The sequence below is a fragment of the Hemitrygon akajei genome, unplaced genomic scaffold (assembly GCF_048418815.1).
Source record: "Hemitrygon akajei unplaced genomic scaffold, sHemAka1.3 Scf000061, whole genome shotgun sequence".
NCBI lineage: Eukaryota > Metazoa > Chordata > Chondrichthyes > Myliobatiformes > Dasyatidae > Hemitrygon > Hemitrygon akajei.
The window spans coordinates 2,433,534-2,458,686 of NW_027331947.1; the positions used below are offsets into that span (position 1 = coordinate 2,433,534).

A 25,153-nucleotide genomic window follows, 5' to 3' on the forward strand; every position below is an offset into this window, starting at 1 on the left:
CAAAAATGAGCGCAGTGCACCCACTTTCTGGGGTCTCGGCCAGGTGGTCACGGCCTCTATCTTGGTTGGATCAGTAGCCACTCCCTCTCGCGAAATGATATGGCCAACGTAGCTAACCGACGACTTGCAGAACTGGCATTTGTCCAGGGAAAGCTTCAACCCTTCTTCATTAAGCCGGCCCAACACCTTCAACAGCCTCTCCTCATGTTCCTCCAAAGTCGATCCAAACACTATCAAATCGTCCAGGTACACCAGCACCTCTAACAGATTCATATCCCCCACAGTTCTCTTCATGAGCCTCTGGAAAGTGGCTGGGGCTCCCGATATGCCTTGGGGCATTCGTTTGAACTGAAAGAACCCCAGCAGGCAGATAAAAGCGGTCTTCTCTTTATCGCCCGCACTCATCGGGATCTGGTAATACCCACTTCTTAAATCCAGCACACTGAACCACTTCGCACCACTCAGGCAGGCCAGCGCATCCTCGACTCTTGGGGCAGTATATTGATCAGGGACAGTTCGCCGATTCAACGTCCTGTAGTCAACACACCTGCGCACTCGCCCATTCTTCTTCCGTGCCACATCTATTGGGGACGCATAAGGACTTCGGGACTCAGCTATGATTCCGGCCTCCTTCAACTTGCACAAGTGCTGCCGCACGTCCTCAACATCTGCCGGAGCCAGCCGCCGGGATCTCTCTCGGAACGAGGTGTCCTCCGTTACCCGGATGGTGTGGCGAGTGCTTTTGGAGCAGCCAACATCAAACTCGCCCCGAGAAAAAACAGCTTCCATCTTCAGCATCTTCTCCACTAGCCTGTGTTTCCACTCCTGCGACACAGGGGAATCCCTGAAGTTAAAGACTTCAGCGGTCAGCTCCCTTCGATACTCCGATCCCTCCCCGTTAGGGGTTCTCACTGGTGCGCTAGACATTACCGTCACTGGGAACAGATGTGCCAGCGGCATTCCCCTCTTAAAGGTGATTTCTCTTGCTGTGGTGTTTCTGACACTTATAGCTATACGCCTCGCATGTACCACCCCTGGTCTCTGCACTTCGGGCCTCACCAGCGCCCCCGCCGGAAATCGTGTCTCCCCTTCAAGATCGCCCGGGGCGTCTACTAACAGGGCTTCGCCCGTCGGCACTCCTGGGAATCTGGGGGTCCCCATCACTAGTGCTACCTTCCCGGGTCGGATCACCTTGGGCCTCGCCTGCGTACACCGCACCGTCCCTATTTACACTCCGGGTCCAGTCCTAGGGAGGCAACCCCTTCTTCGAACACTGCTCGAAACACTGGATGCACCGAGAGGGCCTCCAGAAAGTCTTCCCCCGCTTTCTCCTTACAAGCTCCCAGGAGCCGTCGCACAACGGGGGAATTAGTCCCCACCAGGAGGGCAGCACCACCGGTTTCCACCGGGTCAGGACACACCAACACCAACGTCTCAACAGCTTCGGACACTCCCACATCGCCCTCCGAGAACTCCAATCTCACCGATAGGTACCCATGGTATGGGTAGTCACCCTCGCTCACACCCCAAATCTGCAGGGCGTCAAATGGGGTTATGGGCAAATGCTTTAGATATTGGTTGTAGAAAGACCAGTACAATAAGGTCACATGCGATCCCGTATCAAGAACGGCTTTTGCGTAAACTCCCTCTATCCGTAGACCCATACTGGCACGGGGTCCTACCAGCCCATCTGGAATAGAGGCGTGGGCACCCGGTGGTCCCCTGGCTGATCTCTGGGAACATGTTCCTCCAGAGGCTCCAGTCCGTTCCCTCACTGAGCCTCTTCTAAGTTTCCCGACACCTCCCCCTTTTTAGTCGCAGGGGGGCTTGTCCTCCGCGGAACTCCTGGTCTCTCACAATCCCACCTAAAGTGTCCCTCCTCTCCACAGCTATAGCACACCCTTGGCCGCCCACAGTCCCGCCTGAAATGCCCCTCTTTCCCACAGTTACAGCACACGCTGCCCGCTGCCCCTCCTCTCCCAGGATGACTCCCACTCCCAACCCACGGCACTGGGCGCCCCTGAGAGTGGGTACCTCCCCTGTCCCTTCCCTGCAGAGGGGATTCTCTACCCCTCGGTGGGTTGTCATTCCTCCACCCAGCCACCACTTCCTGTATCGCTGAGGATCACTCCCGTAGGCCCGCGCCCCTTTTCCGCCCCAACGCTCTCTCTTCCTCCCGCACCTCTCTAATCAGTTGCCCGAACGATGGAGCGGGGCTTTCCTATAAGCCTGCCGAATAGTCCACACTACCTTGTCCTCCTCCAGAGAGCCACTGAATAACTGACTCATCCTCACGCTAGCCACGTCCGGTGCCTTCACTACCCCTCGGCGCCGCAGCCCCGAGAGCATCCCCTCCCCCCTAAATATGTACTCGGAGAGCTTTTCCCCTCTCCGTTGTTCCAGGCGTTGGAACTCTGCTAAAAGCAGCCAGGGTTCCCCTGACAATCCAAACACTCCCTCCAAAACTTCTATACATTCCTCCACTGAGGCCCCAGGCTTCCCAGCTTTCAACTCCCGAACTGTTTTGGCTGCTAAACCCCTCAAACTCCCCACCAATCGCTGTCGCTTCTCCTCCTCCGAGCCTGGCCACTCCTCTAACATCAAGGATGTATGCTCGATCCAGGTCTCATAGTCCACCTCCCCGTCTGGAGTAGGCTTGGCTCCGGAGAACACCCCCAGCTTCAGCCGTGGCCTCTCGGCCACTCCCACCAGGGAGTTAAGTGCGGCTGCCAGCTCCGAGGCTTCCACCCTACCTGGGGGGCGGGGCCTAGTCACGACTCCCTCCTCCCTCCTCCCTTTACTAGTGCCGGCCACCTCTCTGGGGTTCACCTCTAGCTCTAGCTCCTCCTCCGATGTCTCCTCAGCCTCATCCTCGGAGAGAGTGTGGAGTCCCCACAGCCCCTCCTCCCCCGGAACACTGACCGTCGCCGGCAGTTCCAACGTCCTGACGTCAGCACTCGTACGAACCAACACCCAGCTAGACTCCATCTCTTTACCACACCGTCTAGCTACCAATTCTACCTGCCCCATACCCTTCACCAAAATTAACCCCCGCACTACCGCGTCTCCCGAAACTCGAAAATCCACTCCGCTCACTACGCATGCGTACTGTACCGGTACACCTTCAAATCCGCACCAGCGAACAATTTTATCTCTGCCCATCTCCGCTCACTACCTGCATGATTCCACAGCCCCCTGACAATCCAATCCCAGCGAGCACCCCACAAATGTAACACTTACCCAACAGGCTGGTATATGTCCAGGGGAAAAGCAGATCCAGCCACACACCAACTCACCTCCCGTACACGCAGGTGCTGTGAGAATCGCGTTCTCCAGACTCCCTTCACCCCCAAGCCCGCGCAACCCCTCCCCCAAGTTCCAAGCCTCACAAAACACAATAACATTCCCCATTGATTAACAAATGAATACAATTACCATATCAGCCATTCTAAAGTGAAACAATGGCGAGAGAAACATTTAACAGACAAAGAAACATTCCTACTCGTAACAAACCAAAGAAGCCCTTTTTAGTAACATACACAGGACATTGTACACTCCCCTCATCTCCTTTCCGCAGCAGCCAAGAAAACCAGGAGAGAGTTGATAGCTGCCTTTCCAAATCCTGAAATGCTCGTTTATCACACAATCTCTGAATTCCTGTAAATGCTCCTACCATCTGGTTCTGAATTTTATAAATGAAAGTTGGAGATACCTGTCGAGAGGTGAAGCAGAAACTGACCTTGGACTTTTACACAACCCACAAGCCCGCGGTTGCATTCCTGTGTTTCACTCACAGACACCTGATCCAGGAGCACCTGCTCCTTTCACTCAGGTGAAGCTTTGAAACTCACTCAGGTGAGTGGAGTGATTCGACCATTACCGGTGTCAGGTCCCTGTGCTGGAACTGTTAGATTGATTAATTACTCAAGGCCGCTTTACCAGTGGGATCAATGACACTGCTTGTTGAAAGTTTTCTGTGCCCAGTTAACACCTGTGTAAGTTTGTTCACCTGTACTAGTGTGCGCCAACAGAACAGAAGTTTAATTAGAATGATCCCAGTGATCATACCTCTGTCCATTCTGATTGTGACAGCATTGTTTTGTCGTCGTCTTGTTTACACTTTGGTCCCGGAGCAGGAAAGCTCCACCTGCTGGTGATACCCTGAATTACAAACAAGCAGACAGTGAGTCAGAGAGAGTACAATTACAGTACTTAACAACATTACAGCAAATAACAGTATCGCCATCCCCTGTATCAGAGCATCTGTTGGCTTAGGGACGAAACATTCCCTGTTAACATGAACGCCCACACCATGTCTGTATGTCTGTCCAGTGCATCTACTGATAGAATTACAGAGCAACAGAGCACAGATAGAGACGTTTCAGCCCAATGAGACAATGCTGACCACAGTGCTCACCGAGATGGTCCCAATTTCCCTCCTGGCCTCTTCATTCCATCTACACATCCCAACTGCTTCTGGAATTATACAGTTGTGCCTGCCTCATCCACTTCCTCTGGCAATTCCCTCCACATAATCACCACCTCTACATGAAACCGTTGCTGCTCGCATTGGTTTTGCAATCTATTTACCACTCCTCTGCCCATTTAGATCCCCTATAAGCTATGATAATCTTCACCGTACCATCTATAATGTTTGTAGGATAGTATCTGTTCTGGAACCTGGTAGTGTGTGTCCTGAGGTACCTGTACCTTCTACCTGATGGCAGCAGTGAGGGAAGTGCATTGCCTGGGCGGTGAGGATCTTTGATGATGGATGTTGCTTTTCTACGGCAACATTTTATGTAGATGTGCTCAATGGTTGAGAGACCTTTACCCGTGACATACTGGACCAAATCCACTAACTTTCGAAGGATTTTCTGCTCAAAAGCATTGGTGTTTTCCGACCACTCCGTATTGCAGCCAATCAGCAGACTTTCCACCACACATCTAAAGAGGTTTGCCAACGTTTTTGATGACATACCAAATCTCCACAGACTCCTGAGGAAGTAGAGGCACTCTTGTACTGTCTTCGCAATTATATTTATATGAAAGGTCCAGGACAGGAACTCTGAGAGTGACACCCAAGAATTTAAAGTTACTGACCCCCTCCAACTCTGATTTTCCAATGAGTACTGGCTCAGGGACCTCTGGCTTCCCTCTCCTGAATTCTACAATCAGTTTTTTGGTCGTATTGATATTGAATGAGAGGTTGTTGTTATTACACCACTCAGCCAAGTTTTCCGTCTCCCTCCTGTATCCTGTTCACCACCCCTTTTGATAGAGTCCACAACAGAGGTATCATCAGCAAACTTATACATGGTGGTGGAGCTGTACTTAGCCACACAGTCACAGGTGTAAAGCGAGTAGAGCGGGGGGTGAAGTACACATCCCTGTGGTGCTCCTGTGCTGATGGAGATTGTGGAGGAAATGTTTTTGCCAATCTGAACTGATTGAGGTCGACAAGTGTGGAAATCCAGGATCCAATTGCACAAGGATGTATTGAGGTCAGGTCTTGGAGTTTGCTGAATAGTTTTGAAGGGATAGTGGTTTTAAAGATACTCTGATAATTTTTACTTTGAACTTCCTCATCGCCCCGTACAAAGCAAATGACATCGAGCTGCAGCTCCAGTTCCTTAACACATTCTCTGAGGAGTGGCAGTTTGCTACACCTGGTGCAGATGTGGTTATCTGGGAGGCTGGAGGTGTTCCCAGAATTTCCAGTAAGTTCTCTTTTTTATTTTAAACAATGCACAAACATCAACTGATTTCACAATGCTTATGACGCCCTGAACAGATTTTGCTGAAATGCAATTCCCTTATTCATTCTTTTTCTCTTCATTCCAATACAGTCCATACAGTCAATGTTCACAACATCCATCCCCAATACCTCCCCACCTCACTGTCAATCTGTTACATCTCCTCCTGAGGTCACTTGTCTCTTTCACTGAGGGGTAGTGATCAGACAAAAAAAAACATGCAGCACTCCTTCTTGGGCTGTTACTGAACAGTGGCTCACCAGAGATAGCTGAAGAAGCAAATAACAAAGCTCTACATCATGTATTGTGAGTTTCATTATGAGCAACAGTAACGCGGCAACATTCTGTAATAATGAAATTAAAGTTGTAATGGCTCCTTTTACCCTGCCTGGTGCTGCATTTAATTCAACATCTGCTGGTGCTGCTTCCCCCAGCTCCCCGTCCCAGGGGGCGAGGGTCCTCTCCCAATCTCGATCCTGCAGACTATCCCAACACAGAATAGAAAGGAAACCACTGCCTGTTTAGGAACAGTGAGCATGCACAAAGTGATTGCTACATCATCAGTGCAGGGGGTGGCGGGGCTGAAATGAAACCTGCAGATGCTGCAGATCTGCGGTAAAATGAGAGGGGGACACAGGATCCTGTGACTGGTGGAGGGTCTCCCGTGACAATAAACCTGATCCTCATTTTAATTATGGGGACATATCAGATAGACTGGGACTTCTGGAGGGAGGCTCAATTGAAGTGTACACATTTTTGAGTAGCTCAGAAAAATAGAAAAGACTGAATTCTCACAAAAATGGGTAATATACCCAGAAACTTTGGCTGCAATTCGGCAGGTTGGAAGAGTGGAATGGAGTCAGGAGAAACATATTCCCCACCCACAATGAAAGGACATGTCAGATGTAGATCTCACAGCCTTGTCCAAACGGGCAAAAGATGGGTGTGGTCCCAGCATCACCGCCTCATCCCCACCCCTCCCGAGGAGCAGAATAACAAGGGCTGAGCATCAGCTCATCCAAGGCGGTTTGGGGTGAAGGGTCCCACAACCCGGACTGACTCCAGCAGGTTCCGTACAGGAAGCAGGGCAAAGGCCACCAGTTCCAGTGAGTTAACGGGACTCACTGCACTGCATCAGACTTCCTCACTCAGGACTGGTTTTAATACTCACCAATGGGAAATTTATGTCTTCATCATCCCCCAGCTCCCCACCCGGGGGCATTTTTTCGATCCCAAAACAGATTCAACAAAGAATACAAAGGAAAACACAGCACATCCGGGAATGTGAGCATGTGCAGTGTGATCAATGCATCATCAGAGGGGAGGACTGTCCAGGGTGATCTGCTTTGGGATGGAGTGCCTGCAGTCGGTGCAGTGTCTTGTTGTTTAGGATTTTCATAAACAACAGTTTTATTGATGTAAACTGGAATTGCCAGCAGGATAAACACAGATTGCATCAGGTAACAGAAGACCTCTCATCCCTGGTCTTTGTCTCCCGGGAAACTAAACACTTTGACAATGTCGACTGTAGGTATCCCTTCCTCTCAAAGTGAATCATTCATATCGCTGATCACTGAGAGCAATTATGGTTTGTTGGTCACTGAAGTTCGCCCTGGGTGGTTTGGATGGAATGACGTGGAGTTCGGGGTGTCACAGTGAAGGAACCGGGCAGCCAAACACTCTGATCTTGTGACCTCCAGCCGCAGATAGTGCCGTGGTGAACCTCCTGCAAAGCGCAGGCGCGGTGCCCACCCCAGCTGTCACCGGCGGTACTCCTGATCGGGCAGCAGTAAGGAAGGGGCTGATCTCGGGTTTGTGTAAATCGAGGGTGGGTTGCAGTGGGAAGTGTCCTAGGCCGACCTCTGCTTGACAGCCAGAGGCTCCGGGCTCTCCAGTCTTACATCCCATGCCCTCCACCTCTTAAATAACTTCCAGTTCCCCGGTCCTGAGTGCTTCATTTTCACTATGGATGTCCAATCCTTATGCACTTCCATTCATCAAGAAGGCCTCAAAGCCCTCCGCTACTTTCTGGACAATAGGCCTCACCAGTTTCCCACCACCACCACACTCCTCCAGTTGGTGGAACTGGTACTCACACAATAACTTCACTTTTGGCTCTTCCCACTTTCTTCAGATCAAGGGTTCAGCTATGGGCACTCGCATGGGCCCCAGCTATGCCTCCCTCTTCATGGGTTATGTGGAACAGTCTATGCTTCAAATCTATACTGGTACTGCTCCCCAAGTTTTCCTTCGCTACATTGACAACTAAATTAGTGCTGCTTCCTGCACCCATGCTGAGCTCATCAATTTCATCTACTTTGCCTCTAACTTTCACCCAGCCCTCAAATTCATTTAGTCCATTTCAGACACTTCTCTCCCCTTTCTCAATCTCTTGGTCTCCATCTCTGGAGACAGACTGTCCACTGACATCTTCTATAAACCCAATGACTCCCATAACTACCTTGATTATACCCCTTCCCACCCTGCCAAATGTAAAAATGCTATTCCTTGTTCCTAGTTCCTCTGTCTTCGCCGCATCTGCTCCCAGGATGAGGCTTTCCATTCCAGGACATCTCAAATGCCCTCTTTCTTTAAGGATCGCAGTTTCACTTCTGCCAACATCAATGATGCCCTCACCCACACCTTCTCCATTTCCCGCACTTCGGCCCTCACCCTATCTTCTCGTCACCACAACAGGGACTGTGTTCCCCTTGTCCTCATCTACCACCCCACCAGCCTCCAGATCCAGCACATTATCCTCCGCAACTTCCTCCACCTTCAACAGGACCCCACCACTAAGCACATCTTTCCCTCTCTACCCTTCTCTGCTTTTTGCAGGGATCGTTCCCTCCGTGACTGCCTGGTCCACACGTCCCTCCCCACAGATCTCCCACCCGGTACTTATCCCTGCAAGCATAAGTGCTACACCTGTCCCTACACCTCCTCTCTTACCACCATTCAGGGCCCCAAACAGTCCTTCCAGGTGAGGCAACACTTCACTTGTGAGTCTGTTGCGGTCATCTATTGCATCCAGTGCTCCCAGTGTGGCCTCCTCTACATCGGCAAGAGGCGACACAGATTGGGAAACCGCTTCGTCGAGCATCTCCGCTCCATCCGCCCCAACAGACAGGATCTCCCGGTTGCCACTCACTTCAACTCTGCTTCACATTCCCATTCAGATATGCCAATACATGGCCTCATCTACTGCCATGATGAGGCTAAACTCAGGTTGGAGGAGCAACACCTCATATAACGCCTGGGTAGTCTCCAGCCCCTTGGTATGAACATCGAGTTCTCCAACTTTCAGTAATTCCCATCCCAGTTTCACTCTGCCCCCTCACCCAGCTGCCTATCACTCCCTCATGGTTCCACCTCCTTCTACTGCCCAGTGTGCTATTCCCTATTCCTTCTTCACCTTTCCTGCCTATCCCTTCCCTGCTTTCCCTCCCCCACCCATTTATCTTTCCAATTCCTGGTTTTTCACCTGGCATCTACTAGCCTTCTCCTTCCCACCCTCCCCCCACCATCGTTACAGGGCCTCTGCCCACTCCCTCTTCAGTCCTGATGAAGGGTTCTGGCCCGAACCATTGACTGCTCGTTTCCACAGATGCTGCCCAACCTGCTGAGTTCATCCAGCTTGTTTGTACATGTTGCCTTGACTCCAGCATCTGAAACATCAAGTGAGAAACAGCAGGAGGTGGCCATTCAGCCCCTCAAACCATCAACAAGATGGCGGCTGCTCTCCCATCTCAGCCACATTTCTGCCAGATCCTCATTTCCTCGATCCCTTTGGTCTCCACACATCTGTCGACCTCATTTTTATGTGAGGATGATTGCCGAGTCTTCACCGCCCTCTGTGGTGGGGATTTACAGACATTCACCACCCTCTAAGTGGAGTCATTTCCCCTCATCTCAGTCTCGGACAGTCCACCCCCTTTTTCAGAAACTGGGATCATGGTTCAACCAGTAATTATGTTGTGCATTTCAATGTGTTCACCTCTCAGTTCTCAAATCTCTAAATAAAGGTGTTTTTGCATTTGATCTTTCTTCAAATGACAACCCCACCATGCCAGAGATCAGTCTGGTGAATCTTCATTGCACTCTCTGTAACAAATACTCTCTAACCTCTTTGTTCATCCTCTATGGAATTAATATCCATCTTCTGCAGCCCCGTGTTGCCCCAACTACTCACCTCCCACTCCCTGTCACTATTTCAACCTTCTCACCTCCCCCCTCACCTGTATCCACCTCTCACACACCAGCTCCTGCCTCATCCCCACCCCTCACCTCTTTTCTCTGACTATTTCCCATCCACTCTCAGTCCAGAGGGAGGGTCTCGGCCTGAAATGTTGATGGTCCATTTCCCTCCACAGATGCTGCCCGACCCACTGAGTTCCTCCGGCAGTTTGTCCTTTGGTCTGTATAACCCGTGTTAGCATGAGGAGCCAGATTTTACACCATATCCCAGGTACAATATCAACCAAACCAAAATAATTGTTAAGGTCATTTTCACTCTTATACCCAATAACTCTTACAATAAATACAATGTACCTTTGACCTCCCTCCCTACCCACTGCACCTCAGTCCCTCTCAATTTAAACACACTCAGGATTTTGGTTTGTCCTACAGAAGTGGGTGATCTCACATTTCCCACATTGGGCTCCAGCTGACCTGTTGTTCCCACTCACTCCTTTTGCCTCCATTACCCCGAAACCTTTTGACAAGAAACACAGAACATAGAACAGTACAGCACAGGAACAGGCCCTTCGGCCCTCAATGTTGTGCTCAGTCTATTCAATTAATGAAATGGCCAACTAAACTAATCTCTTCTGCCAGAACAATGTCCATATCCTTCCATTTTCCTCACATTCATGTGCTGATCTAGATATCTCTTAAAAGTCCCCAGTCTATCTGCCACTAGCATCACCCCAGGCAAGTTCAAGTTACACTCCCACTATAAATGCATGGCATCTTGTATTGGACATTTCTACCCCTGGTAAAAAGGATATTCTGTGTCTACTCTATCTATGTGTCTCATAACCTTATGAATCTCAATGATCTCACCCTGGCCTGCGCCACTCTGGAGAAAACAACCCAAGCTTGTCCAACCTCTCGTAATAGCTCATGCCCTCTAATCCAGGCAATATCATGGTAAACCTCTCCTGCACTCCTTCCAGGGCCATTGACATCCTTCCTGGAATGAGACAACCAGAACTGTATGAAATACTTTAGAAGTGCCTAACTCGTGTTTTATAAGTTATGCAACATAACTTCCTGAATTTTGAATGTAATATCTTCACTAATAGACAAGCATGCCAATTGCCTTCTTAACCACCCTGTTAATCTGTGTAGCCACTTTCAGGGTGTGATGAACTTGGTCTCTGAGATCCCTCTGCCAATTGACACTGTTAACGGTCTTGTATTTAACAGTGTATTATCTCTATAATTGACCTACTGAGCTGCCAAGATGATCATCACTAATCAAATCTCACTTAGTTGTCTCACGTACTGTTGAATTTATTGTCAAGTGTGCATGTACAGGAAGGTACAGGTACAGAGAAACACTGATTTGCAGAAGCATCACAGGCAAGTACATTCAGATAACTCACAGAACAGAAATTATACAGTTCTGTATCATTATCAATATAGAAATACAAGTTTTATGTCATTACCAATATACAAATATGTATGCTCTGTCAATAATCAAAAATACACATTTTGTGTCAATAACAATGTGTAAATATACTTTTTTTTTCCAAGAGCAGACTTGGAAATGTCGAATTTGGTCTCTCAGCCAAATTGTTGACACAGTTTGGGAACAACTGAGCTCTAAGTACTGGTCCCTAGAACACACACTGGGACATCCTGCAGGCCCAAGAAGGGTCTGGTTATTCTTTTCTTTAAACACACAGACAACAAGAAAGGAACAGGCCACTCAGCCCATCCTGTCATTCAGTAAGACCCAACACTGGTCCATCCTTGCCCCCCAACACCACTTCAGTCCACTTTGCCCAGACCATTGGCCCCACTTGCAGCTCAACAGTCTGCCAGTGTTTGACCCGAAAAGTGGTGAATTTCTCTGCTCGACACCACTGTGGACTCAGACGTTTCCACAGACGAGCCCTGCATGTCCGTTCCCCAATGTGAATGGGCTCCTTCCCCCATCCTGCTCCCTCTCTGGATTGATAATATCTTTCCTACAGTAGCGTGAACACAACTATACATAATACTCTGCGCAGCCACACCAGCTATTTATATGACTACAATATATTGTCCACAATCCAAAATGCAATGCCCTAACTGATGAAGGCCAGAATGATTAAAGACTTTGTTTCCAGCCTCTATACTTGCATGTCCACTTTCAGTGAACTGTGCAATTGTACTCCCAGGTCACTCTGTTCCACGACACTCCATGCCCTCCCATTCACTATACCAGTCCCACTCTGGTCTGACTGTCCAAAGTGCACCATCTTTTACTTGCCCACATGGAAAACCATTTGTCATTCCTCAGTCCATCTCCATAACAGACCCAAGGTCCCTTTGAAATTCAAAGTAACCTGTTGCAATATAAAGCAGACTCCCGAATATCGTGTCAAACTTGCTAACCATGCTACGTACATTCATATACAAACCAATGGCATGAATAATGAATTACAAAGGTCTCAATTGTGACCCACACATTCCAATCATCACAGGCCTCCACTCGCTAGATCCATCTTCAACGATCACCCTCTGCTTCCTGTCATCGAGCCCGGTCCTAATCTTCCAGATCAGCTGCCATGTGGAATCTTGTTACAGACTTTAGCAAAGTCCATACAGACATCACTGCCCAACTTCACCTATCCCCATAGTTACCTCTTCAAAAATCTCCAGAATACTTGAGAGGCTTGACGTCCCTCTGGGTGGTGTAGTTGGTGATTTCCCCATAATCAACGTCTAACCACCCGAGACTTCAGCTTCACTGCAGACTGAGGAAGTTCTGATCCCAGCTGCAGAATTACCAACCTGTATACTCTCAGTTCCATATCCTCAGAATCACCAGACCAGTATTATAACCCACATACAGACTCCTCTCGGACGTTTTGATGTTTGTAGAGTTATCTATCTGGACTGAAGCGTGTACACTGTCAGTTCTATATTCTCAGAGACTCCATCCCAATATTATAACCCACACACAGACTCTCCTAGGATGCTCTGGCATTGTCGATTTGCTGTTGTGTTCCTACCATTTCCTATTCACAGACTAAGGTAGAACTGGAACCTAATGACTCTCTGCCTTGGCCAGTGCTCAGGCTGGTTCCCCAGTCTGTAGATTGTGAGAGGATGCGGATACACTTCAGCTTGTCTCCAGCAGCTAAACCGAGCACGTTTGATCACTATATCATTGCTGTGAGGGATCTCACCCTGCACAATTGGCTGTCATGTTTCTCACAGTGTAGCAGGAACAAAGTGCTTTTAAAGAAAAATCACAAAATAGAAAACACTGGGAACTCAGTACATCAGGACACTTCTGTGAAAGGAGAAATGGTGGAAGACCCAATTTCAGAAATGGGACTGTCCAAGATCCTGCCCGATCAGCTGAGCAATTCCAGTATTTTCTACTTACTTTACATTTCCTGCAAAATTAGTTTTTTTTCGTCTACTTGAATGCACAGATATTAACTGGTTGCAAAACGTTTGGGGCATCCCAAGCTGTTCAACAGATTTGAGTTAATGCCACCCCACTCCACCAATTTGTCAGTTTTCAGTTCCTTCTGACCCTGGTGTAACACATCCCATACAGTCAATACTCACAGCATTCTTTCCTCCCACTATCATTCTGTTACATTTGCTCCCGAGGCCACTGTCTCTACCCTGAGAGGCGGTGAACACAGAGCAATAAAATGTGCATCTCTTCTTGCAGCTTTGGCTGGCTGTTACCCTGGAAATGGAGGAAGTGACTCACCAAAAATAAACGGAAGAGGAAACACTGGAGCTCATAGCATAATATATTGAGATTATTATGACAAAGATTAACACTGCAATATTTTTTAACAGTGGAACTAAAATTGACATGGCGGTGTTTACCTTGCCACGTGCTGTACCAATGTAACCGCAATTAACCAAAAAAATACACAATTCCTGGAAAACAGTGAGGTAAAACGTGAATGACAATAGGCAGTAGGTGCAGGAGTAGGCCATTCGGCTGTTCTAGCCAGCACCGCCATTGACTGTGATCATGGCTGATCATACACAATCAGTACCCCGTTCCTGCCCTCTCCCCATATCCCTTGACCGCGCTATCTTCTACTTCGCAATGAAGACAAAGGTTAGAGGAAAGATTGCTGATAGATATCATTGAGCTGATGGAATACAGTCTGGACAAGACTGAACAGGATGGGCAGGGAATGCAATCAGGTGGCAGAAGGGATCAAGAACAATCCCTGATGGTCCTCCAGCAAAACACAGGTACTGAATTAATAGTACACACTACTGTAGAAATGATTCTAAAATGACAACACTAGATCAATTAAGAACTTTGGCATCTACCCTTGCCCCTCACCAAATTTCATCAACACACCATAAAACGTATCCCATCCGAATACCTCACACCTTCGTACAGCTGCTCTCTTCTGTTAGCTTCCAAAAACAGCAGAGAACTGAACACAGCTGAACACATCATGGAAACCAGCCTCCCCATGGACTCGCTCTATACTTCCCGCAACCTCAGTAAATCAGGCAACATAATCATCAGGAATTAAGTCTCACTGAGATTTCTCAGGTCCTGTTGAATTTATTGCCAAGTGCACAAGTACGGGAAGGTACAGGTACAGAGAAACACTGACTTGTAGCAGCATCACAGGAAAGTACATTCAGATAACACACGGAACACAAATTATATAAAATCTCTGTCAGTAACAATATGGAAATATGTTTACGTCATCCTGCTAACAGGGCCAGAACAACAGACGGTTCGGTGTGAAAGTCTCACAACCCGGACCGACCCCGGCAGATTCTGTGAAGGAAGCGAGGCGAGGCCGCCAGTTCGGGAAAGTTCATCCCCTCCCCCTGCAGGTTTCACCGATCTCCTTGTGTTTCTCTCTCCCTCCCCACCCCCACCTTTTATTCTCCAGTTCTCTTGTTTGAATTCGGGACCTCCCTACTCCGGACCTGTTTCAATACTCACCGAAAGGAAATTGTTGTCGTCGCCCCGCAGAGAATAATCCGTCCCCGGCTCCCCGCCCCTGCGGGCGAGGGCGAGGACCCCCTCCCGATCTCGATCCCAATGCCACCGCCGGCCCCCTGCAGCAAAGAACGAAAAACAACACCGCCCTTCCCGTACTGAGCATGCGCGATGTCGCCAGCCCGTCACCAGGTAAGTGGGCGGGGCCTCGGAACGAAGCTGTAGATCCACAAACCTGCCTGACCAGGTAGACCCATTGTCTCAGATTGCTCCTGCCCCACCGAACTCATTTCTGCATACCTTGACGCTGTTTTATCCTCCCTTGTTCAATCCCTTCCCACCTATGTTCGTGACACTTCTCACGCTCTGAACTTTTTCAATGATTTTAAGTTCCCTCGCCCCCACCGCCTTGTTTTCACCATGGATGTCCAGTCCCTCTATACCTCCACCCCCCACCTGGACGGTCTCAAAGCTCTCCTCTTCTTTTTGGATTCCAGACCTAACCAATTCCCCTCTACCACCACTCTCCTCCGTCCAGCGGAATTAGTTCTTATTCTCAATCATTTTTCCTTTGGCTTCTCCCACTTCATCCAAACCAAGGGTGTAGCCATGGGCACCCGTATGCCTCCCTTTTTGTTGGCTTTGTGGAACAGTCCATGTTATACGGGTATCCGTCCCCCTCTTTTCCTTCGCTACATCGACGACTGGATTGGCGCTGCCTCCTGCACGCATGCTGAGCTCGTTGACTTCATTAACTTTGCCTCCAACTTTCACCCTGCCCTCAAATTTACCTGATCTATTTCCGACACCTCCCTCCCCTTTCTTGATCTTTCTGTCTCCATCTCTGGAGACGGCCTATCTACTGATATCTACTACAAGCCTACAGACTCTCACAGCTACCTGGACTATTCCTCTTCCCACCCTGTCTCTTGCAAAAATGCTATCCCCTTCTCGAATTTCCTCCGTCTCCGCCGCATCTGCTCTCAGGATGAGGCTTTTCATTCCAGGACGAAGGAGATGTCTTCCTTTTTTAAACAAAGGGGCTCTGACGGTGGTGTCGGAAAAGAGGATGCTGTCCAAGTTGCATGCCATCTTTGACAATGACTCCCATCCACTCCATAATGTATTGGTTAGGCACAGGAGTACATTCAGCCAGAGACTCATTCCACCGAGATGTAACACTGAGCGTCAGAGGAAGTCATACCTGCCTGTGGCCATCAAACTTTACAACTCCTCCCTCGGAGTGTCAGACACCCTGAGCCAATAGGCTGGTCCTGGACTTATTTCCACTTGGCATGATTAACTTATTATTATTTAATTATTTATGGTTTTATATTGCTTATATTTCTTCACTATTCTTGGTGGTGCGTCTGTAACGAACCCCAGTTTCCCTCGGGATCAATAAAGTATGTCTGTCTGTCTGTCTGTCATCACCTCTGCTCTGAAACGCATCTCTCCCATTTCCCGCACATCTGCCATCACCCGATCTGCCCACCACCCCACTCGGGATAGGGTTCCCCTTGTCCTCACCTACCACCCCACCAGCCTCCGGGTCCAACGTATAATTCTCCGTAGCTTCCGCCACCTCCGACGGGATCCCACTACCAAGCATATCTTTCCCTCCACCTTCCCTTTCTGCTTTCCACAGGGATCGCTCCCGATGCGACTCCCTTGTCCCCCCATCCCTTCCCACCGATCTCCCTCCTGGCACTTATCATTGTAAGCAGAACAAGTGCTACACCTGCCCTTACACTTCCTCTCTCACCACCATTCAGGGCCCCAGAAAGTCCTTCCAGGTGAGGCGACACTTCACCTGTGAGTCGGCTGGTGTGGTATGATGCGTCCAGTGGCCTTTGGTGAGACCCGACGCAGACTGGGAGACCATTTCGCTGAACACCTATGCTCTGTCTGCCAAGGAAAGCAGGATCTCCCAGTGGCCACACATTTTAATTCCACGTCCCATTCCCATTCTGATATGTCTATCCATGGCCTCCTGTACTGTCAAGATGAAGCCACACTCAGGTTGGAGGAACAACACCTTATATACCGGCTGGGTAGCCTCCAACCTGATGGCATGAACATTGACTTCTCTAACTTCTGTTAATGCCCCTCCTCCCCTTCTTACCCCATCCCTGATATATTTAGTTTTTTTTCCACCCTCCTTTTTTTCTCTCTTTCTGCCCGTCACTCTGCCTGTCCTCCATCTCCCTCTGGTGCCCCCTCCCTCTTTCTTTCTCCCGAAGCCTCCCGTCCCATGAACCTTTCCCTTCTCCAGCTCTGTATCCCTTTTGCCAATCACTTTTCCAGCTCTTAGCTTCACCCCACCCCCTCCGGTCTTCTTCTATCATTTCGCATTTTCCCCTCCCCTCGTACTTTCAAATCTCTTACTATCTTTCCTTTCAGTTAGTCCTGACGAAGGGTCTCGGCCCGAAACGTCGACAGTGCTTCTCCCTATAGATGCTGCCTGGCCTGCTGTGTTCCACCAGCATTTTGTGTGTGCTGCAGATGCTGCGGATCCGCGGTAAAACAGGATCACGTGACGGGTGAAGGGTCTCCCACGTGACCCGGTGACTCTGCTCCTCGCCCCTCACACTCCGCCCGACCTCCCCACCGCATTTCCCATATTATTCCACATTTACACCAGGGACATGTTTAACATTTTCCCTCCGTATATTCCCGTCCCATCCCTCCACCTCCCTGGGTTAGGGGTTACGAGTTTGAATCCCATTCCGGTCCGACTAACATTTTAGATCCAAAATAGAATTGTGCAGGTTTCATGTAAATCAGTCTATGTTTATAAACATTCATTTCTATTCACATTCCCCCGGCCTTACTGGACAGGAACACTTAAACATCAACTGATAAACAGCAGGAGGGGGCCATTCAGTCCCTCTAACTATCAACAAGATGGCGGCTGCCCTCCCATCTCAGCCAGATGTTTTTGCCCGATCCGCATTTCCTCGATCCTTTCGGTCTCCACACATCTGCCAGCCTCTGTTTTATGTGAAGAAGATCACTGAGTCTTCACCGCCCTCTGTGGTGGGGATTTACAGACATTCACCAGCCTCGGAGTGGAGACATTTCCCCTCATCTCAGTCCCGGACAGTCCATCCCTGTTTCAGAGACTGGGATCCCTAGTTCAACCGGTAATGATGTTGTGCATTTCAATGAGTTCACCTCTCAGTCCTCGATTCTCTAAATGAAAGGGTTATCGCATTTGATCTTTCTTCATATGATGACAGACCACCCCAGGGATCGGGCTGGTGAATCATCATTGCACTCTCTATCACAAATACTCTCTAACCTCTTTGTTCATCCTCTGTGGAATTAATTTCCATCTTCTGCAGCCCCGTGTTGCCCCAACCACTCACCTCCCACCCCTGTCACTATTTCCACCTTCCCACCTCCCCTTCACCTGGATCCACCTCTCACTCCCCAGCTCTTGCCCCATCCCCACCCCTCACCTCTTTTCTCTGACTTTTCCATATAACCATATAACAATCACAGCACGGAAACAGGCCATTCCGGCCCTCCTAGTCCGTGCCGAACTCTTAATCTCACCTAGTCCCACCTACCCGCACTCAGCCCATAACCCTCCACTCCTTTCCTGTCCATATACCTATCCAATGTTACCTTAAATGACACAACTGAACTGGCCTCTACTACTTCTACATGAAGCTCATTCCACACAGCTATCACTCTCTGAGTAAAGAAATACCCCCTCGTGTTTCCCTTAAACTTTTGCCCCCTTACTCTCAAATCATGTCCTCTCGTTTGAATCTCCCCTACTCTCAATGGAAACAGCCTATTCACGTCAACTCTATCTATCCCTCTCAAAATTTTAAATACCTCGATCAAATCCCCCCTCAACCTTCTACACTCCAATGAATAGAGACCTAACTTGTTCAACCTTTCTCTGTAACTTAAGTGCTGAAACCCAGGTAACATCCTAGAAAATCGTCTCTGCACTCTCTCTAATTTATTGATATCTTTCCTATAATTCGGTGACCAGAACTGTACACAATATTCCAAGTTTCGCCTTACCAATCCCTTGTACAATTTTAACATTACATCCCAACTTCTGTACTCAATGCTCTGATTTATAAAGGCCAGCGTTCCAAAAGCCTTTTTCACCACCCTATCTACATGAGACTCCACCTACAGGGAACTATGCACTGTTATTCCTAGATCTCTCTGGTCCACTGCATTCCTCAATGCCCTACCATTTACCCTGTATGTTCTATTTGGATTATTCCTGCCAAAATGTAGAACCTCACACTTCTCAGCATTAGACTCCATCTGCCAACGTTCAGCCCATTCTTCTAACCGGCATGAATCTCCCTGCAAGCTTTGAAAACCCACCTCATTATCCACAACGCCTCCTACCTTAGTATCATCAGCATACTTACTAATCCAATTTACCACCCCATCATCCAGATCATTTATGTATGTTACAAACAACATTGGGCCCAAAACAGATCCCTGAGGCACCCCGCTAGTCACCGGCCTCCATCCCGATAAACAATTATCCACCACTACTCTCTGGCATCTCCCACCTAGCCACTGTTGAATCCATTTTATTACTCCAGCATTAATACCTAACGACTGAACCTTCTTAATTAACCTTCTCTGTGGAACTTTGTCAAAGGCCTTGCTGAAGTCCATATAGACTACATTCACTGCCTTACCCTCGTCAAAATTCCTCGTAACTACTTCAAAAAATTCAATAAGATTTGTCAAACATGACCTTCCACGCACAAATCCATGCTGGCTACTCCTAATCAGATGCTGTCCATCCAGATAATTATAAATACTATCTCTAAGAATACTTTCCATTAATTTACCCACCACTGATGTCAAGCTGACAGGTCTATAATTGCCAGGCTTACTTCTAGAACCCTTTTTAAACAATGGAACCACATGAGCAATACGCCAATCCTCCAGCACAATCCCCGTTTCTAATGACATCTGAAAGATCTCCGTCAGAGCTCCTGCTATCTCTATCTCTACATCCTCCCAGTATCCAGCGTATCTAGTCATTTCAACAGTCGATACGCTTCAATGAGCTCGCCACGCATTCTTCCAACTGCAAAGCTGCCAAACGCTCCTCATATGTTGACCCACTTCATTCCCGGAATCATCCTTCTGAACCAAGGCAGATCCGGAGAGGTCGGAGAGGAGAAATAAAGGGGGCGGCAAGTGGAAGGGCAAATAACGGAATTTAGAGATTTCTATGCTTATGCCTTATGATTGGACGTTACTTAGACGGAATAAAAGGTGTTAGTCTTCCAACCTGAGAGTGGCCTTATCCTAGTAGAAGAAGAGTCTATGGAACGATATGTCGGGCCAGGAATAGGGGTAGACATTGAAACCTTTAGCTACGAGTCTTTGAATATGTATAAACTGTGACTTTTGGGAATGCGAACCTTCAACAGGGCAGGAAAGGAAGTCGGAAGACATCACGGAAGAGAGAGGAGAAAACATATGGAAGTTGACAGGTGAAGTCAGGTGGTTGAGGGAAGAAGGATGAAATAAGTACCTGGGAAGTAATGTGGGAAAGACAAAAATGTGGGAAAGAGCTCCGGAAGTATGAATCAGATATGAGAGGAGAGTGGATCATGGGAGAAGGGGAAGGAGGAGAGGTATCAGGGGAAAGTGGTAGGAAAATGAGGAAAAGTGTAAAGGGAAGGGGAAAACACTGGAAAATAGAGATATCCATGTTCATGCCATACGATTTGAAGTTACCAAGCCGGAGTATAAGGGGTCATTCCCCCAGCCCGAGAGTGGCCTTATCGTGCACAAGAGGAGCCCAGGGACCAGCATTTCACACCGGGAATGGAGACAGGAATTGAGATGGTTTGACACTCGGGATTCCGCTTCTGTTGATGAAGCTCAGTTACTCGACGGAGCCTTCATTAATCTGAATAAGGGTCTTGGACGGAAACGTCGACTGTTTAGTCATTTCAAAAGATGCTGCCTGACCTGTTGAGTTCCTCCAGCAATTTGTGTGCGTTGCAATTAATTTTATTAGTGATTTGTATGCGTTAATTTTCTTCGTAAGCCTGGACACTACCTTAATTTAATGCTCTTCACTGTATTACAGGATGATGCAAACAGCATATTATTTATATATATATAGTTTTATTACTGTGATTTAAAACCGAAACAATCTCCAGAGTAAAGCAGAGCATCCCAAAGACAGTGCATCTTTGGTCTATGATGATAAAGTCTATGCAGCCTAGGAATGGATAAGATCAACAATAACAATCATGAAACCGATAGGTCAGCCTGAGAGAGTTTCACAACAACATTCACTGACTTCTCCAATTGTCATTTCTTCATCTTTGAGATTTTGCAACTTCGTGTCAAGCGATCCATGCCTCATCACAATTGGGATTTTACTTGAATGACATCGTGTTTATTTTTACCCCAGCTGTTGGAAGACACGTCAGCCTTGTGCAGTACTGAATATTCAGTGTGCTGGAGCGAGTATAAATGAATGACCGTGGAGATTCATCAGCTCAGACTTTCTTCAGCGAGTTCGCAGGCAGCTGGAAGACAGGCTGAATCTCACACAACATGCTTGAAATTTTCTTCACTGTGAGGAAGATATGGTACATGATCATTGCCGTTATTGGTGTTCCCGGTAAGAACAGAGGCGAGCTAACATTTGCAGCTCTCTGTGCGCGGCTTTGGACTCGTTTAGTTACCGACAGCGTTGTGATGCCGGTGTATCAGTGAGTGCGGTGGAGTCATTGTGACAAAACTCTGTATTCGTTCAGAAGCTTTCATGCAGAATAATCAGTGGCCTTGGATGAAAATAAACGGCCATTTGAACCAGATGTACACTGGGAGATCGGAGAGATGGATTCAGTTTGCGGGATTCATTTCAGTAATTAATGTTTTGATTTATCAAAGGGAAAAACCATTGTCAAAGTAAAGGTCGATAATCCAGTCTTCTCGGTACCTTCACAGGAGACTTGGTGTTATTCTGTATCAATAACATATCGTGCTCTCAATTCAAATATTAATGATATTGCGCTATGTTTCAAGAAAGTGTTGTAAGTTTGAAGGCGTCGCTGGAAGCGAAACCTCGGTGAGATTCAGGGGAGAGTTGTAAACATCACTTGCATGTTACACTCCGAGTTTCGCAATTTGAAATAAGGGTATGTGTGCTTTATAGTGTGCCAGGGTTTCTTTCCACGCCCGATCGTCCGTGAAGTGAGGAGGGAATTAAGAGCCAACCCAACGGTGTCCGACAGAGATCACACGGGGTAAGATTTATGCGATATCCAACTCTAGAACAATAAGCATCGAAGCATTTAGAACAACGCTGCAGCAATTTGGAGAAATCCCAAAAGAGGTCGATGGTTGAGGTACCTATGTTGTCTTTCCTTTGGAAATTGGATGGTTTAAGCACCAACGTACAAAATACCCGTAACATTCACCGGGTCAGGCAAAATCTTTAAAAGCAAAAATTGAAATTTTCTGATCGGACTCCTTTACATAGTATGAAGGACCCGCAGCCAAGCAGAGTTACAGATTTTAAGAGAAGTGAGCCGCGTCCGGCCCCGGCACGGAGACGGTAAACTGGAGTTGCGGAGGGGGCGAAAACACGTGAACGTGGGAAATAATTTCGCTCTAAACTTTGTAAAAGGACTGAAGCGGAGGGAGCGGGGTTTCTGTGTATGAGAAGAATCCAGAACAAAGGTGACAGGAATGCGGCAGTCACCATCGTCGAGAAAGTTGCCGAGGTAGCCAGGCTTTACAAGCCAGTCGAAAACCTGATGTGGGAGATTTATAGCGATTTCTCCAAACCGCCCTCGGCGATCAGTTGACAATGCCTCCTTCAAAGGACTGATTTCCTCCCGTACCGAGAACCCCACCCTTTCAGACAGCTTGCAGGCTGGTGAGATATTGGTTTCTCCAAATCGCCCAAAGGACTGATTTCCTCCCGTACCGAGAACCCCACCCTTTCAGACAGCTTGCAGGCTGGTGAGATATTGATTTCTCCAAACCGCCCAAAGGACTGATTTCCTCTCGTACTGAGAACCCCACCCTTTCTGCCGGCTTGCAGGCTGGTGAGATATTGATTTCTCCAAATCGCCCAAAGGACTGATTTCCTCCCGTATCGAGAACCCCACCCTTTCAGACAGCTTGCAGGCTGGTCAGATATTTGCGACTCAAGCTTTAGACCTTTTAAACTTCCGGAAACGAGCTGTCTGCAAAGTGTGATTGTATCCATTTCCAGCTTATCTCTGCCTGGAGACCCATGGAGCGGCGAGACAAAAATTAACTCATTCTGTTTGCTGTTCCCCCAGTGAATTTAGTGACGATTGCGATCCTGTCCCGTGGAAAGTGCGGCCTCTCCACCTGCACCACTCGTTACCTGGTGGCCATGGCAACGTCGGATCTACTAACCATCATCTTTGATGTAACACTGTGGCAGATCAGTTATTATTACTTCCCCGGGACTTTTCTGGACATCACCCCCGTGTGCAATGTGATCTCAGTCCTGGCAGAGGCAGCTACTCACTGTTCTGTCTGGTTCACCGTCATGTTTACATTTGATCGGTTTGTCGCCATCTGTTGTCAGAAGCGGAAAGCGAAGTATTGCACCGGGAAAACTGCGGCTGTGGTTCTGACAACAACCGGCGTTCTGATCTGTGTTAAAAATGTGCCCATCTTCTTCATATATCATCCAGTGAAAGTGGTTGACAATATACCCTGGGACTGTATTCCAAAGCCAGGATACTATCAACATCCCGGGTGGGTTGGATATAGATGGTTAGCTACCGTTCTATCGCCATTACTCCCGTTCGTGTTCATACTACTGTTCAACGCGCTGACAGTCAGACACATTTTAGTGACCAGTCGCGTCCGTAAGGGGCTGAGGGGTCAGAGCAAGGCGGAGAACCGCAGTGACCCGGAGATGGAGAGCAGGAGGAGGTCTGTGATCTTACTTCTCTCCATCTCCGGAAGCTTCATCATCCTGTGGTCGGTGAACGTAGCCGAATTCCTTTATTACACCATTGCCGGGTTGGATCAGAATAATTACAACGATTCGGAACAAATACTTGATCAGTCCGGATACATGCTGTTGATACTAAGTTGCTGCACAAACACGTTTATTTACGGGATAACTCAGTCCAAGTTCAGAAAGCAGTTCATCAGCGCAGCGAAATATCCGCTTCGGCCAATTATTCAGCTAATTAATAATCAAAACATCTAGGTTCTTCTCAGCTCAGAGCCGGTCGTAGTGATTTCCATCTTGTTAGTACAGACTCTGCGGTCATCGGAGAATGTGAACGCGGGGAAAATAAAACTGGTTTAGAGCCGGAGAGAGAGACACACAGCACAGGAACAGACCCTCGTCACCCGCAGTCACCGACCTGCATCTCCTACCAACAATTACGTTCACACTACCTCTTATTTTTATTTCACCATTTTCCCGTTCTTGTCCCCACCACACCCCTTTCGACGACGAATACCGCAGCCTAATTGCCCATTGGTCCGGTAACCTAGAAAGTAGTTTCGTCTCGGTGACAGAAAGGTAACGGAACACCTAGCGGAAATACTGCCTTCACGAGGACATGGGTGGAATTCACACTGAGCGCCCCGGAGATCAGTTCGAGTCTGACCCGTACTGAGAGTGAGCAGGCAGCGCCTCAGAAATTTAGCTGATTACACCCGACATCGGCACGTCCTTCTATATGCGATAAGCAGTCAGAATCCACGTAGACAGACATCGTTAGTTCAACTCTGAGTGTACCTGTGTCCAGTGAGTTGGTATCAAATTTGTGATGTGTTCACCAGCGCAGAGAAAGTCTGAACAAGGTCTAATTATCATCAGCAGAAAGTTTTTTTCTGAAGTTGTCTTTCATGAAACTATCAGGAGGGCGCCCTTATTCCTCATTTCCCTGGGTAACAAAGAATTTCAATAAATTCAACACCGTAGAATCGGCCAATAGGCACTTTAGGACGGCTTTGAGCGACAGCCAGGTGGTTAATTCGGACGTTCAAACTACCTGGTATAAGAGCATTAACCACTGGGTATAGGAGCGAAATTTCTTCATTCGCTCCATCGAGCTCTCCGCCTTTCCTTCTCGGGTGATCTGTTCCACAACTCCAAACTCTTTCCTTCTCCCAGAAATCGTTAGGCCCCTCACCATTCGAGAAATTTTAAACACTTTTCTTCGCTACATCCAATGTCTTTGTGTCCACACCTTCTGTG

General features: G+C 48.1%; 2 protein-coding genes across 3 annotated transcripts in view; one reads left to right on the forward strand and one right to left on the reverse strand.

Annotated features, from left to right (window-relative positions):
- LOC140721750 (NACHT, LRR and PYD domains-containing protein 3-like) overlaps positions 1-15,047 on the reverse strand; it is a 61,544-nt gene extending 46,497 nt beyond the window's left edge. For both annotated transcript variants that reach the window (XM_073036547.1, XM_073036545.1), the window contains exons 1-2: positions 14,923-15,047; positions 4,069-4,161 (exon numbers count right to left, since the gene is read on the reverse strand). In XM_073036547.1, the coding sequence (XP_072892648.1) occupies positions 4,069-4,078 (10 nt within the window). In that variant the 5' untranslated portion in view covers positions 4,079-4,161; positions 14,923-15,047. The remainder of the gene's footprint in view (positions 1-4,068; positions 4,162-14,922) is intronic.
- Positions 1-25,153, forward strand: part of LOC140721777 (uncharacterized) — a 455,764-nt gene that overhangs the window by 145,907 nt on the left and 284,704 nt on the right. The gene's annotated exons all lie outside the window — the stretch shown is intronic.